The sequence below is a fragment of the Calonectris borealis genome, unplaced genomic scaffold (genome assembly GCF_964195595.1).
Source record: "Calonectris borealis unplaced genomic scaffold, bCalBor7.hap1.2 HAP1_SCAFFOLD_233, whole genome shotgun sequence".
NCBI classification, from domain to species: Eukaryota; Metazoa; Chordata; class Aves; order Procellariiformes; family Procellariidae; genus Calonectris; species Calonectris borealis.
The window spans coordinates 28,383-43,079 of record NW_027441617.1 but is presented as its reverse complement, the minus strand read 5'-3'; the positions used below and the strand labels follow the sequence as shown (position 1 = coordinate 43,079).

General features: G+C 67.5%; 1 protein-coding gene across 1 annotated transcript; it reads right to left on the bottom strand.

The window, feature by feature from the left end:
• Window positions 1-2,508: 2,508 nt before the first annotated feature.
• TLCD3B (TLC domain containing 3B) lies at window positions 2,509-14,697 on the bottom strand. The gene is made up of 5 exons (XM_075139420.1): window positions 14,591-14,697; window positions 13,211-13,294; window positions 9,655-9,874; window positions 5,872-5,967; window positions 2,509-2,781 (listed from the first exon to the last, which is right to left on the bottom strand). Exons 2-5 carry the CDS (start codon window positions 13,267-13,269, stop codon window positions 2,509-2,511), a joined length of 648 nt encoding a protein of 215 aa, XP_074995521.1. The 5' UTR covers window positions 13,270-13,294; window positions 14,591-14,697.

Below are 14,697 nucleotides of genomic sequence, written 5' to 3'. Positions count from 1 at the left end.
TTGTGCTGGGACGGGGCCCAGTCTGTACTGGGAGGGGTTAATGGGATCCAGTTTGGACTGGGACGGGGCCCAGTCTGTACTGGGAGGCGTTAATGGGATCCAGTTTGGACTGGGACGGGGCCCAGTCTGTACTGGGAGGGGTTAATTGGATCCAGTTTGGACTGGGACGAGCGCAGTCTGTACTGGGAGGGGTTAATGGGATCCAGTTTGGACTGGGACAGGCCCAGTCTGTACTGGGAGGGGTTAATGGGATCCAGTTTGTACTGGGACAGGCCCAGTCTGTACTGGGAGGGGTTAATGGGATCCAGTTTGGACTGGGACAGGGCCCAGTCTGTACTGGGAGGTGGCCAGGGGATCCAGCTTGTGCTGGGACGGGGCCCAGTCTGTACTGGGAGGGGGCCCAGTGTGTACTGGGAGGGGTTAATATGATCCAGTTTGTACTGGGGCAGGGCCCGGTTTGTACTGGGGCAGGGCCCAGTCTGTACTGGGAGGGGTTAAAGGGATCCAGTTTGTACTGGGAGGAGCCCCAGTCTGTACTGGGAGGAGTTAATGGGGTTCAGTTTGCACTGGGACAGGGCCCAGTCTGTACTGGGACCGGTTAAAAGGATCCAGTTTCTACTGGGAGGGGTCCCAGTCTGTACTGGGAGACTTTAATGGGATCCGGTCTGTACTGGGAGGGGGCCAGGTCATCCAGTTTGGACTGGACAGGGCCCAGTTTGTACTGGGAGGGGTTAATGGGATCCTGTTTATACTGGGAGGGGTCCAGTGTGTACTGGGAGGGGTTAATGGGGTCCAGTTTGGACTGGGACAGGGCCCAGTCTGTACTGGGAGGGGTTAATGGGACCCAGTTTCTACTGGGACAGGGCCCCAGTCTGTACTGGGAGGGGGCCAGGGGATCCAGTTTGGACTGGGACAGAGCGCAGTCTGTACTGGGAGGGGTTAATGGGATCCAGTTTGGACTGGACAGGGCCCAGTTTGTACTGCGAGGGTTAATGGGATCCTGTTTGGACTGGGAGGGGGCCCAGTCTGTACTGGGAGGGGTTAAAGGGAGCCAGTTTCTACTGGGACAGGGCCCCAGTCTGTACTGGGAGGGGTTAATGGGATCCAGTTTGGACTGGGAGGGGGCCCAGTCTGTACTGGGAGGGGTTAATGGGATCCTGTTTGGACTGGGAGGGGGCCCAGTCTGTACTGGGAGGGGTTAATGGGATCCAGTTTGGACTGGGACGGGGCCCAGTCTGTACTGGGAGGGGTTAACGGCGTCCAGTTTGTACTGGGACAGGGCCCAGCCTGTACTGGGAGGGGTTAATGGGATCCAGCCTGTACTGGGACGGTTCCCAGTCCGTACTGGTGGGTGACGTCACGGGGTCCCCGGCCCTCCCCTCCCCCCCCAAGGAGGAGGCCGAGACGTCCCGAAAGTTCCTTTAATGGGGGAGCAGCGCTGTGGGGGAGGGGGCGGGGACCCCCCCCACCCTGGGGACCCCCGCGGGGGGCGGGGGCACCCGTGGGGGCGGGGCCAGCCCCAGCTCCAGCCGGGGGGGCCCCAGGGCCGGGGGGGGCTGCGACTCCCGCGGGGGGGGCACCCATGGGGACCCCAACCCCCCCCGACCCCAGGGTGCCCCATAGATCCCATAGGGTGCCCCATAGATCCCATAGACGCCCCATAGATCCCCCAGGGTGCCCCATAGATGCCCCATAGATCCCCCAGCTGCCCCATAGATCCCATAGGGTGCCCCATAGATCCCCCAGCCGCCCCATAGATCCCATAGACGCCCCATAGATCCCCCAGGGTGCCCCACAGACGCCCCATAGATCCCTCAGGGTGCCCCATAGATCCCATAGGGTGCCCCATAGATGCCCCAGGCCACCCCATAGATGCCCCATAGGTCCCCCAGGGTGCCCCATAGATCTCTAAGGTGCCCCATAGATCCCATAGGGTGCCCCATAGATCCCCCAGCTGCCCCATAGGTGCCCCATAGATCCCCCAGGCCGCCCCATAGATCCCCCAGCTGCCCCATAGACGCCCCATAGATGCCCCAGGGTGCCCCATAGATCCCATAGACGCCCCATAGATCCCCCAGCTGCCCCATAGATCCCCCAGGGTGCCCCATAGATCCCTAAGGTGCCCCATAGATCCCCCAGCTGCCCCATAGACGCCCCATAGATCCCCGAAGGTGTCCCATAGATCCCATAGGGTGCCCCATAGATCCCCCAGGCTGCCCCATAGATCCCCGAAGGTGCCCCATAGATCCCATAGGGTGCCCCATAGATCCCCGAAGGTGCCCCATAGATCCCATAGGGTGCCCCATAGATCCCTAAGGTGCCCCATAGATCCCCCAGCTGCCCCATAGACGCCCCATAGATGCCCCAGGGTGCCCCATAGATCCCCTAGACGCCCCATAGATCCCCCAGGCCGCCCCATAGACGCCCCACAGATCCCCCCTCCCCCTCCCCCAGCTGCCGGCCGCAGCGGGGGGCTGGGTGCTCCCCCCGGGTGGGGGTTGGGGGGGCTCAGGGGGGCGGGCGGGGCGGGGGCGGGGCGCGGAAGAGGCGCCAGGCCCCCCGGCAGATGAGGAGGAACCAGTAGAGTTGGGGGGCCAGGAGGGCGGCGGCGGCCAGGTTGTAGGTGGGGGGCAGGGTGCTGGGCACCCGCAGGAGGGGGAGCCCCCGCTGGCGCCCGTAGGCCCAGTAGAGGTAGGGGAAGAGGAGGAGGCGGCAGAGGAGGAAGGTGAGGAGCAAGGCCACCGCGTTGAGCTTGTGGAGAGCCGTGTGCTGGCGGCGGTACTGCGGGGGAGGGGGAGCACCCATGGGACCCAAGGTGGGGGGGCGGGTGGGGCGGGATTGGGTGAGGGAGGGGGGGGGGCACAAAGATCTACCAAAGGGTGGGGGACCCGTGGGCACCAAGATGTCCCGGGGGTTGAGGGACCCGTGGGTACCAACATCTCCCAGGGGTTGAGGGACCCATGGGCACCCAGGTGGGACCAAGGGTTGAGGGACCCACGGGCACCCACATCTACCCAAGGTTGAGGGACCCGTGGGCACCCACATCTACCCAGGGGTGAGGGACCCGTGGGCACCCACATCTCCCAGGGGTGAGGGACCCGTGGGCACCCACATCTCCCAGGGGTTGAGGGACCCGTGGGCACCCACATCTACCCAGGGGTTGAGGGACCCACGGGCACCCACATCTACCCAGGGGTTGAGGGACCTGTGGGCACCCACATCTACCCAAGGTTGAGGGACCCGTGGGCACCCACATCTCCCAGGGGTTGAGGGACCCGTGGGCACCCACATCTCCCAGGGGTTGAGGGACCCCTGGGCACCCAGGTGGGACCAAGGGTTGAGGGACCCATGGGCACCCACATCTACCCAGGGGTTGAGGGACCCGTGGGCACCCACATCTACTCAAGGTTGAGGGACCCATGGGCACCAAGATCTGCTCAGGGGTGAGGGACCCATGGGCACCCACATCTACCCAGGGGCTGAGGGACCCGTGGGCACCCACATCTCCCAGGGGTGAGGGACCCGTGGGCACCCACATCTACCCAGGGGTGAGGGACCCGTGGGCACCCACATCTACCCAGGGGGTGAGGGACCCGTGGGCACCCACATCTACTCAAGGTTGAGGGACCCGTGGGCACCCACATCTACCCAAGGGTGGGGGACCCGTGGGCACCCACATCTACCCAGGGGTTGAGGGACCCGTGGGCACCCACATCTACCCAGGGGTTGAGGGACCCATGGGCACCCACATCTACCCAGGGGTGAGGGACCCGTGGGCACCCACATCTCCCAGGGGTTGAGGGACCCGTGGGCACCCACATCCACCCAGGGGTGAGGGACCCGTGGGCACCCACATCTACCCAAGGTTGAGGGACCCGTGGGCACCCACATCTACCCAGGGGTGAGGGACCCATGGGCACCCACATCTCCCAGGGGTTGAGGGACCCGTGGGCACCCACATCTACCCAGGGGTGAGGGACCCGTGGGCACCCACATCTCCTAGGGGTTGAGGGACCCGTGGGCACCCACATCTCCCAGGGGTTGAGGGACCCGTGGGCACCCAGGTGGGGCCAGGGGTTGAGGGACCCATGGGCACCCACATCTACCCAGGGGTGAGGGAGCCATGGGCACCCACATCCACCCAGGGTTGAGGGACCCATGGGCACCCAGGTCTGCACAGGGGTTGAGGGACCCATGGGCACCCACATCTACCCAGGGGTTGAGGGACCCATGGGCACCCACATCTACCCAGGGGTGAGGGACCCATGGGCACCCACATCTACCCAGGGGTGAGGGACCCGTGGGCACCCACATCTCCCAGGGGTTGAGGGACCCGTGGGCACCCACATCTACCCAAGGTTGAGGGACCCGTGGGCACCCACATCTCCCAGGGGTGAGGGACCCGTGGGCACCCAGGTCTGCCCAGGGGTTGAGGGACCCATGGGCACCCAGGTAGGGTCAGGGGTTGAGGGACCCATGGGCACCCACATCTCCCAGGGGTGAGGGACCCGTGGGCACCCAGGTCTGCCCAGGGGTTGAGGGACCCATGGGCACCCAGGTAGGGTCAGGGGTTGAGGGACCCGTGGGCACCCACATCTCCCAGGGGTGAGGGACCCGTGGGCACCCACATCTACCCAGGGGTGAGGGACCCGTGGGCACCCACATCTACCCAGGGGTGAGGGACCCGTGGGCACCCACATCTCCTAGGGGTTGAGGGACCCGTGGGCACCCACATCTACCCAGGGGTTGAGGGACCCGTGGGCACCCACATCTCCCAGGGGTTGAGGGACCCATGGGCACCCACATCTACCCAGGGGTGAGGGACCCATGGGCACCCACATCTCCCAGGGGTTGAGGGACCCGTGGGCACCCACATCTCCCAGGGGTTGAGGGACCCATGGGCACCCACATCTACCCAGGGGTGAGGGACCCATGGGCACCCACATCTACCCAGGGGTTGAGGGACCCATGGGCACCCACATCTCCCAGGGGTTGAGGGACCCATGGGCACCCACATCTACCCAGGGGTGAGGGACCCGTGGGCACCCACATCTCCTAGGGGTTGAGGGACCCATGGGCACCCACATCTACCCAGGGTTGAGGGACCCGTGGGCACCCACATCTCCCAGGGGTTGAGGGACCCGTGGGCACCCAGGTGGGGCCAGGGGTTGAGGGACCCGTGGGCACCCACATCTACCCAGGGGTGAGGGACCCATGGGCACCCACATCCACCCAGGGTTGAGGGACCCATGGGCACCCAGGTCTGCACAGGGGTTGAGGGACCCATGGGCACCCACATCTACCCAGGGGTTGAGGGACCCATGGGCACCCACATCTACCCAGGGGTGAGGGACCCATGGGCACCCACATCTACCCAGGGGTGAGGGACCCGTGGGCACCCACATCTCCCAGGGGTTGAGGGACCCGTGGGCACCCACATCTACCCAAGGTTGAGGGACCCGTGGGCACCCACATCTACCCAGGGTTGAGGGACCCATGGGCACCCACATCTCCCAGGGGTGAGGGACCCGTGGGCACCCAGGTCTGCCCAGGGGTTGAGGGACCCATGGGCACCCACATCTACCCAGGGGTGAGGGACCCGTGGGCACCCACATCCACCCAGGGGTGAGGGACCCATGGGCACCCACATCCACCCAGGGGTGAGGGACACGTGGGCACCCACATCTGCCCAAGGTTGAGGGACCCGTGGGCACCCACATCTACCCAGGGTTGAGGGACCCATGGGCACCCACATCTCCCAGGGGTTGAGGCACCCATGGCCACCCAAGATGTCCTCCTGCAGACCCAGCGCTCGGACCCCCCCCCCCGGCCACCCGCCACCCTCAGGACCACCCATGGGTGGGTGCTCACCAGGATGAGGACCTTGCCCAGGCAGACGAAGGGGGTGCTGAGCTCGGCCATCAGGAGACACCCCAAGAAGAAGTCACCCTTCCCCTGGCGCCAGAGCTGGGGGGAGACGGGGGGGGGACACGGGGACACAGGAGGACACATGGGTGCCAGAAGGAGATGGGTGGTTGGAGGACGAGGGAATGGGGGCACCCAACCAGCCCCATGGTCCCGAGGTGGCCCCGAGGGGATCCTGTCCCCATTCCTGGTCCCCATGGCCACGGGGAAGCAGACGAGCACCAGGACAGCGTGGTGGACCTCCATAACCACGTCCATCCCACCCTGATGTTCCTCCATCCCACGTCCCCGAGCCAACCCCGTGTCCCCAACCCTTTCCCGTGTCCCCAACCCTCCGGTGGCCCCGTCCCCACTCACGGTGGCCACGGGGAAGCAGACGAGCACCAGGACAGCATGGTGGACCTCCATAACCACGTCCATCCCGACCTGATGTTCCTCCATCCCACGTCCCCGAGCCAACCCCGTGTCCCCAACCCTTCCCATGTCCCCAACCCTTCCCATGTCCCCGAGGTGTCCCCAACCCTTCGGTGGCCCCGTCCCCACTCACGGTGGCCACGGGGAAGCAGACGAGCACCATGGCGGCGTGGTGGACCTCCATAACCACGTCCATCCCAACCTGATGTCCCTCCATCCCACGTCCCCGAGCCAACCCCGTGTCCCCAACCCTTTCCCTTGTCCCCAAGGTGTCCCCAACCCCGAGGTGGCCCCGTCCCCACTCACGGTGGCCACGGGGAAGCAGACGAGCACCATGGCGGCGTGGTGGACCTCCATAACCACGTCCATCCCGAGCTGATGTCCCTCCATCCCACATCCCCAAGTGTCCCCAACCCATCCCATTGTCCCCAAGTGTCCCCAAGGCCCCATCTCCATCCCCACTCCCATGGGAAAGTCAACAGCCACCATGGGGGTGTGGTGGACCTCCATAACCACGTCCATCCCGACCTGATGTTCCTCCATCCCACGTCCCTGAACCAACCCCGTGTCCCCAACCCTTTCCCGTGTCCCCTTGTCCCCGAGGTGTCCCCAACCCCGAGGTGGCCCCGTCCCCACTCACGGTGGCCACGGGGAAGCAGACGAGCACCATGGCGGCGTGGTGGACCTCCATAACCACGTCCATCCCACCCTGATGTCCCTCCATCCCACGTCCCCGAGCCAACCCCGTGTCCCCAACCCTTTCCCGTGTCCCCAACCCTTCGGTGGCCCTGTCCCCACTCACGGTGGCCACGGGGAAGCAGACGAGCACCATGGCGGCGTGGTGGACCTCCATAACCACGTCCATCCCGACCTGATGTTCTCCATCCCACGTCCCCAAACCAACCCCGTGTCCCCAACCCTTTCCCGTGTCCCCAAGGTGTCCCCAACCCTCCGGTGGCCCTGTCCCCACTCACGGTGGCCACGGGGAAGCAGACGAGCACCATGGCGGCGTGGTGGACCTCCATAACCACGTCCATCCTGACCTGATGTTCCTCCATCCCACGTCCCTGAGCCAACCCCGTGTCCCCAACCCTTTCCCTTGTCCCCAACCCTCCGGTGGCCCCGTCCCCACTCACGGTGGCCACGGGGAAGCAGACGAGCACCAGGACAGCGTGGTGGACCTCCATAACCACGTCCATCCCACCCTGATGTTCCTCCATCCCACGTCCCCGAGCCAACCCCGTGTCCCCAACCCTTTCCCGTGTCCCCGAGGTGTCCCCAACCCCGAGGTGGCCCCGTCCCCACTCACGGTGGCCACGGGGAAGCAGACGAGCACCATGGCGGCGTGGTGGACCTCCATAACCACGTCCATCCCGACCTGATGTCCCTCCATCCCACGTCCCCGAGCCAACCCCGTGTCCCCAACCCTTTCCCGTGTCCCCAACCCTCCGGTGGCCCTGTCCCCACTCACGGTGGCCACGGGGAAGCAGACGAGCACCATGGCGGCGTGGTGGACCTCCATAACCACGTCCATCCCACCCTGATGTCCCTCCATCCCACGTCCCCGAGCCAACCCCATGTCCCCAACCCTTTCCCTTGTCCCCAAGGTGTCCCCAACCCCGAGGTGGCCCCGTCCCCACTCACGGTGGCCACGGGGAAGCAGACGAGCACCAGGACGGCGTGGTGGACCTCCATAACCACGTCCATCCCGAGCTGATGTCCCTCCATCCCACGTCCCCAAGTGTCCCCAACCCATCCCATTGTCCCCAAGTGTCCCCAAGGCCCCATCTCCATCCCCACTCCCATGGGAAAGTCAACAGCCACCATGGGGGTGTGGTGGACCTCCATAACCACGTCCATCCCGACCTGATGTTCCTCCATCCCACGTCCCCGAGCCAACCCCATGTCCCCAACCCTTTCCCATGTCCGCAACCCTCCGGTGGCCCTGTCCCCACTCACGGTGGCCACGGGGAAGCAGAGGAGCACCATGGCGGCGTGGTGGACCTCCATAACCACGTCCATCCCGAGCTGATGTCCCTCCATCCCACGTCCCTGAACCAACCCCGTGTCCCCAACCCTTTCCCTTGTCCCCAATCCTCCGGTGGCCCTGTCCCCACTCACGGTGGCCACGGGGAAGCACACGAGCACCAGGATGGTGTGGTGGACCTCCATAACCACGTCCATCCCACCCTGATGTCCCTCCATCCCACGTCCCCGAGCCAACCCCGTGTCCCCAACCCTTTCCCTTGTCCCCGAGGTGTCCCCAACCCCGAGGTGGCCCCGTCCCCACTCACGGTGGCCACGGGGAAGCAGACGAGCACCATGGCGGTGTGGTGGACCTCCATAACCACGTCCATCCCACCCTGATGTTCCTCCATCCCACGTCCCTGAACCAACCCCGTGTCCCCAACCCTTTCCCATGTCCCCGAGGTGTCCCCAACCCCGAGCTGGCCCCGTCCCCACTCACGGTGGCCACGGGGAAGCAGACGAGCACCAGGATGGCGTGGTGGACCTCCATAACCACGTCCATCCCGACCTGATGTTCTCCATCCCACGTCCCTGAACCAACCCCGTGTCCCCAACCCTTTCCCGTGTCCCCAACCCTCCGGTGGCCCTGTCCCCACTCACGGTGGCCACGGGGAAGCAGACGAGCACCATGGCGGCGTGGTGGACCTCCATAACCACGTCCATCCCACCCTGATGTTCCTCCATCCCACGTCCCTGAACCAACCCCGTGTCCCCAACCCTTCCCGTGTCCCCAAGGTGTCCCCAACCCCGAGGTGGCCCCGTCCCCACTCACGGTGGCCACGGGGAAGCAGACGAGCACCATGGCGGCGTGGTGGACCTCCATAACCACGTCCATCCCGACCTGATGTTCCTCCATCCCACGTCCCTGAACCAACCCCGTGTCCCCAACCCTTTCCCGTGTCCCCTTGTCCCCGAGGTGTCCCCAACCCCGAGGTGGCCCCGTCCCCACTCACGGTGGCCACGGGGAAGCAGACGAGCACCAGGACAGCATGGTGGACCTCCATAACCACGTCCATCCCACCCTGATGTCCCTCCATCCCACGTCCCTGAACCAACCCCGTGTCCCCAACCCTTTCCCGTGTCCCCAACCCTCCGGTGGCCCTGTCCCCACTCACGGTGGCCACGGGGAAGCAGACGAGCACCATGGCGGCGTGGTGGACCTCCATAACCACGTCCATCCCACCCTGATGTTCCTCCATCCCACGTCCCCGAGCCAACCCCGTGTCCCCAACCCTTCCCATGTCCCCGAGGTGTCCCCAACCCCGAGCTGGCCCCGTCCCCACTCACGGTGGCCACGGGGAAGCAGACGAGCACCATGGCGGCGTGGTGGAGCACCATCAGGAGGTCCTTGCGTAGGTAGGAGACGAGGGCCACCCTGAGGGGCGGGGGAGGGGCCACCTCGTGTCCCTTCACCCGTCCCCGGTGCCGGTGACACAGGAACATGGCGTAGACGTCGTAGATGAAGTAGGGGACGGCGAATTGGGGGTACACCCCCGCCAGCCAGTGCCTGGGGTGGGGGGGGCGGGAGGGGGACATCGGGCATTTGGGGAACCCCGGGGTACCCCCCCCTTTATTGGGGCACCCACCCCATTGGGGGCACCCACCCCATTGGGGGCACCCAGGTGGCCCAAGGGATTTTGGGGGGACTTTAAGTTGGGGGGGGGGGGGGGGGGGGGGAGCCAGTTTGGATTGGGGTATCCCAGTTTGGGGAGGATCCAGGCACCCAGGGACCCCAAGTTGGGGGCACCCAGGGGTTTGGGGACCCCGGGACACCCCAATTTGGGGGCACCCAGGGACCCAGGGACCCCAATTTGGGGGCACCCAGGCACCCAGGGACCCCAATTTGGGGCACCCAGGAAATTGGGGACCGCAGGGACATCACCCTTGGGGGGACCCAGGCACCCCAATCTAGGGGCACCCAGGCACCCCAAGTTGGGGCACCCAGGGGTTTGGGGACCCCGGGACACCCCAATTTGGGGGCACCCAGGGACCCCAATTTGGGGGACCCAGGGGTTTGGGGACCCCGGGACACCCCAATTTGGGGGCACCCAGGGACCCCAATTTGGGGGACCCAGGGGTTTGGGGGACAGGAGACCCCAATTTGGGGGCACCCAGGGACCCCAATTTGGGGCACCCAGGGGTTTGGGGACCCCGGGACACCCCAATTTGGGGGCACCCAGGCACCCAGGAACCCCAATTTGGGGCACCCAGGGACCCCAATTTGGGGCACCCAGGGGTTTGGGGACCCCAGGAGACCCCAATTTGGGGGCACCCAGGCACCCAGGGACCCCAATTTGGGGCACCCAGGGGTTTGGGGACCCCGGGACACCCCAATTTGGGGGCACCCAGGCACCCAGGGACCCCAATTTGGGGCACCCAGGGGTTTGGGGACCCCGGGACACCCCAATTTGGGGGCACCCAGGCACCCAGGGACCCCAACCGGGGGCACCCAGGGGTTTGGGGACCCCAGGAGACCCCAATTTGGGGGCACCCAGGGACCCCAATTTGGGGCACCCAGGGGTTTGGGGGCACCCAGGGGTTTGGGGACCCCAGGACATCCCAATTTGGGGGCACCCAGGGACCCAGGGACCCCAAGTTGGGGGCACCCAGGGGTTTGGGGACCCCGGGACACCCCAATTTGGGGGCACCCAGGGACCCCAATTTGGGGCACCCAGGGGTTTGGGGACCCCGGGACACCCCAATTTGGGGGCATCCAGGGACCCCAATTTGGGGCACCCAGGGGTTTGGGGGCACCCAGGGGTTTGGGGGCACCCAGGACATCCCAATTTGGGGGCACCCAGGGACCCAGGGACCCCAAGTTGGGGGCACCCAGGGGTTTGGGGACCCCGGGACACCCCAATTTGGGGGCACCCAGGGACCCAGGGACCCCAATTTGGGGGCACCCAGGGGTTTGGGGACCCCGGGACACCCCAATTTGGGGGCACCCAGGCACCCAGGGACACCAACCGGGGGCACCCAGGGGTTTGGGGACCCCGGGACACCCCAATTTTGGGGCACCCAGGCACCCAGGGACCCCAATTTGGGGGCACCCAGGGGTTTGGGGACCCCAGGAGACCCCAATTTGGGGGCACCCAGGGACCCCAATTTGGGGCACCCAGGGGTTTGGGGACCCCGGGACACCCCAATTTGGGGGCACCCAGGGACCCAGGGACCCCAACCGGGGGCACCCAGGGGTTTGGGGACCCCAGGAGACCTCAATTTGGGGGCACCCAGGGACCCCAATTTGGGGCACCCAGGGGTTTGGGGGCACCCAGGGGTTTGGGGGCACCCAGGACATCCCAATTTGGGGGCACCCAGGGACCCAGGGACCCCAAGTTGGGGGCACCCAGGGGTTTGGGGACCCCGGGACACCCCAATTTGGGGGCACCCAGGGACCCCAATTTGGGGCACCCAGGGGTTTGGGGACCCCAGGACATCCCAATTTGGGGGCACCCAGGGACCCAGGGACCCCAATTTGGGGGACCCAGGGGTTTGGGGACCCCGGGACACCCCAATTTGGGGGCACCCAGGGACCCGGGGACCCCAACTGGGGGCACCCAGGGGTTTGGGGACCCCAGGACACCCCAATTTGGGGGCACCCAGGCACCCAGGGACCCCAAGTTGGGGGCACCCAGGGGTTTGGGGACCCCAGGGGTTTGGGGACCCCAGGACATCCCAATTTGGGGGCACCCAGGGACCCAGGGACCCCAAGTTGGGGGCACCCAGGGGTTTGGGGACCCCGGGACACCCCAATTTGGGGGCACCCAGGGACCCCAATTTGGGGCACCCAGGGGTTTGGGGGCACCCAGGGGTTTGGGACATCAGGACACCCCAATTTGGGGGCACCCAGGGACCCCAATTTGGGGCACCCAGGCACCCAGGGACCCCAATTTGGGGGCACCCAGGGGTTTGGGGACCCCCAGGGACCCCAGTTTGGGGGCACCCAGGGGTTTGGGGACCCTCTGCCACACCCTTTGGGTGCCCGCCCCTCCCCTCCCCCACCCCCACCCCTCCCCCCCGGGTTAATCCCGGCTCAGCTCCCGCTTAATCCCCTCCCCCCCCCCAAGGCACCCAGGTGGCCGGGGGGGGGAGGGGGGGCACCTAGGGGGGCACCCATGGGTGCTGGGGGGGGGGAGGGGCACCCGTGGGTGCTGGGAAGGGCTGGGGGGGGCACCCATGGGTGCCGGGGGGTGGCGTGAGGTTGGGGGGGCACCCATGGGTGCTGGGGGGGGGTGAGGGGGGCACCTGTGGGTGCTGGAAAGGGCTGGGGGGGCACCCATGGGTGCCGGGGGGTGGCGTGGGGTTGGGGGGGCACCCATGGGTGCTGGGGGTGTCACCCGTGGGTGCTGGGGGGCTGGGGGGGGCACCCATGGGTGCTGGGGGGCTGAGGGGACACCCATGGGTGCTGGGGGTGTCACCCGTAGGTGCTGGGGGGCTGAGGGGGGCACCCATGGGTGCTGGGGGGGGGAGCTGTGGGGCTGAGGGGCACCCATGGGTGCTGGGGGGTTGCTGTCACCCATGGGTGCTGGGGGGGTGCCATGGGGGGTGTCACCCGTGGGTGCTGGGGAGCTGGGGGGGGGGACCCGTGGGTGCTGGGGGTGTCACTCGTGGGTGCTGGGAGAGGCACCCATGGGTGCTGGGGGGCACTCGTGGGTGCTGGGGGACGGGGGGGGCACCCGTGGGTGCTGGGGGGTGTCACCCGTGGGGGCTGGGGGGGTGTCACCCATGGGTGCTGGGGGACTGGGGGGGCACCCGTGGGTGCTGGGGGGGTGTCACCCGTGGGGGCTGGGGGGTGTCACCCGTGGGGGCTGGGGGGGGCACCCCTGGGTGCTGGGGGACTCACTGGTCATCGATGACGTGGTGGCAGGAGGAGGAGATGATGTACCCGGCCGTGGAGGCCATCACCGCCTGCACCGAGGACACCAGCCTGGGGGGACACGGGGGACACGGGGACACGGGGGGGGACGGGGGGACACGGGGGGGGACAGGGGACGGGGTGACACGGGGGGACACGGGGGACAGGGGACACGGGGGGACACGGGGGGACACGGGGACACGGGGACACGGGGGGGGACACGGGGACAGGGGGACACGGGGGGACACGGGGGGGGACACGGGGGGGGACACGGGGGGGGACACGTGAGCCCCCCCGCTGTCCCCGCGGTGCCCCCCCCCCCCCCAAGCCGGCCTTGTCCCCGGCCCCGCCCCCGCTCGTCCCCGGCCCCAAGGTGTCCTCGGCCCCGCGCCGGCCCTGGCCCCTCCCCCCCGGCCCCTGGCCCCGAGCTGGCCCCTGGCCCCCCCCACCCATCCCTGTCCCCATCCCCGTGTCCCCCGTCCCCTCCCTGTCCCCTGTCCCCATCCCTGTCCCTGAGCTGTCCCCATCCCCATCCCTGTCCCTGTCCCCCCCCGTGCCCCCCTTGTCCCCTGTCCCCTCCATCCCTGTCCCCTCCCTGTCCCCTGTCCCCTCCTTGTCCCTGTCCCCTCCATCCCCATCCCTGTCCCTGTCCCCCCCCGTCCCCTCCCTGTCCCTGTCCCCTCCATCCCTGTCCCTGTCCCCTCCCCGTCCCTGTCCCCGTCCCTGTCCCCTCCATCCCTGTCCCCTCCCCGTCCCCATCCCTGTCCCTGTCCCCTCCATCCCTGTCCCCTCCCTGTCCCCATCCCTGTCCCCTCCCTGTCCCCATCCCTGTCCCCACCCCTGTCCCCTCCATCCCTGTCCCCATCCCTGTCCCTGTCCCCTCCATCCCTGTCCCCTCCATCCCTGTCCCCATCCCTGTCCCTGTCCCCTCCATCCCTGTCCCCATCCCTGTCCCCATCCCTGTCCCTGTCCCCTCCATCCCTGTCCCCATCCCTGTCCCCGTCCCTGTCCCTGTCCCCTCCATCCCTGTCCCTGTCCCTGTCCCCATCCCTGTCCCCGTCCCTGTCCCTGTCCCCTCCATCCCTGTCCCCATCCCTGTCCCTGTCCCTGTCCCCGTCCCTGTCCCTGTCCCCTCCATCCCTGTCCCTGTCCCTGTCCCCATCCCTGTTCCCTCCATCCCTGTCCCCATCCCTGCCCCTGTCCCCGCCCCTGTCCCCTCCATCCCTGTCCCCATCCCCATCCCTGTCCCCTCCATCCCTGTCCCCTCCCTGTCCCCTCCATCCCTGTCCCTGTCCCCATCCCCGTCCCCATCCCTGTCCCCTCCCCGCCCCCTCCCTGTCCCCTCCACCCCCGCCCCCCCCCCGCTACCTGGCGGCCAGGATCGCCGCGTGGGGCTCGGGGCAGCGCCGGCGCAGCGCGGCCCGGCCCAGCAGGAAGAGCCCGGGGAAGAAGAGGAGCCCGGCGGCCAGCGCCGC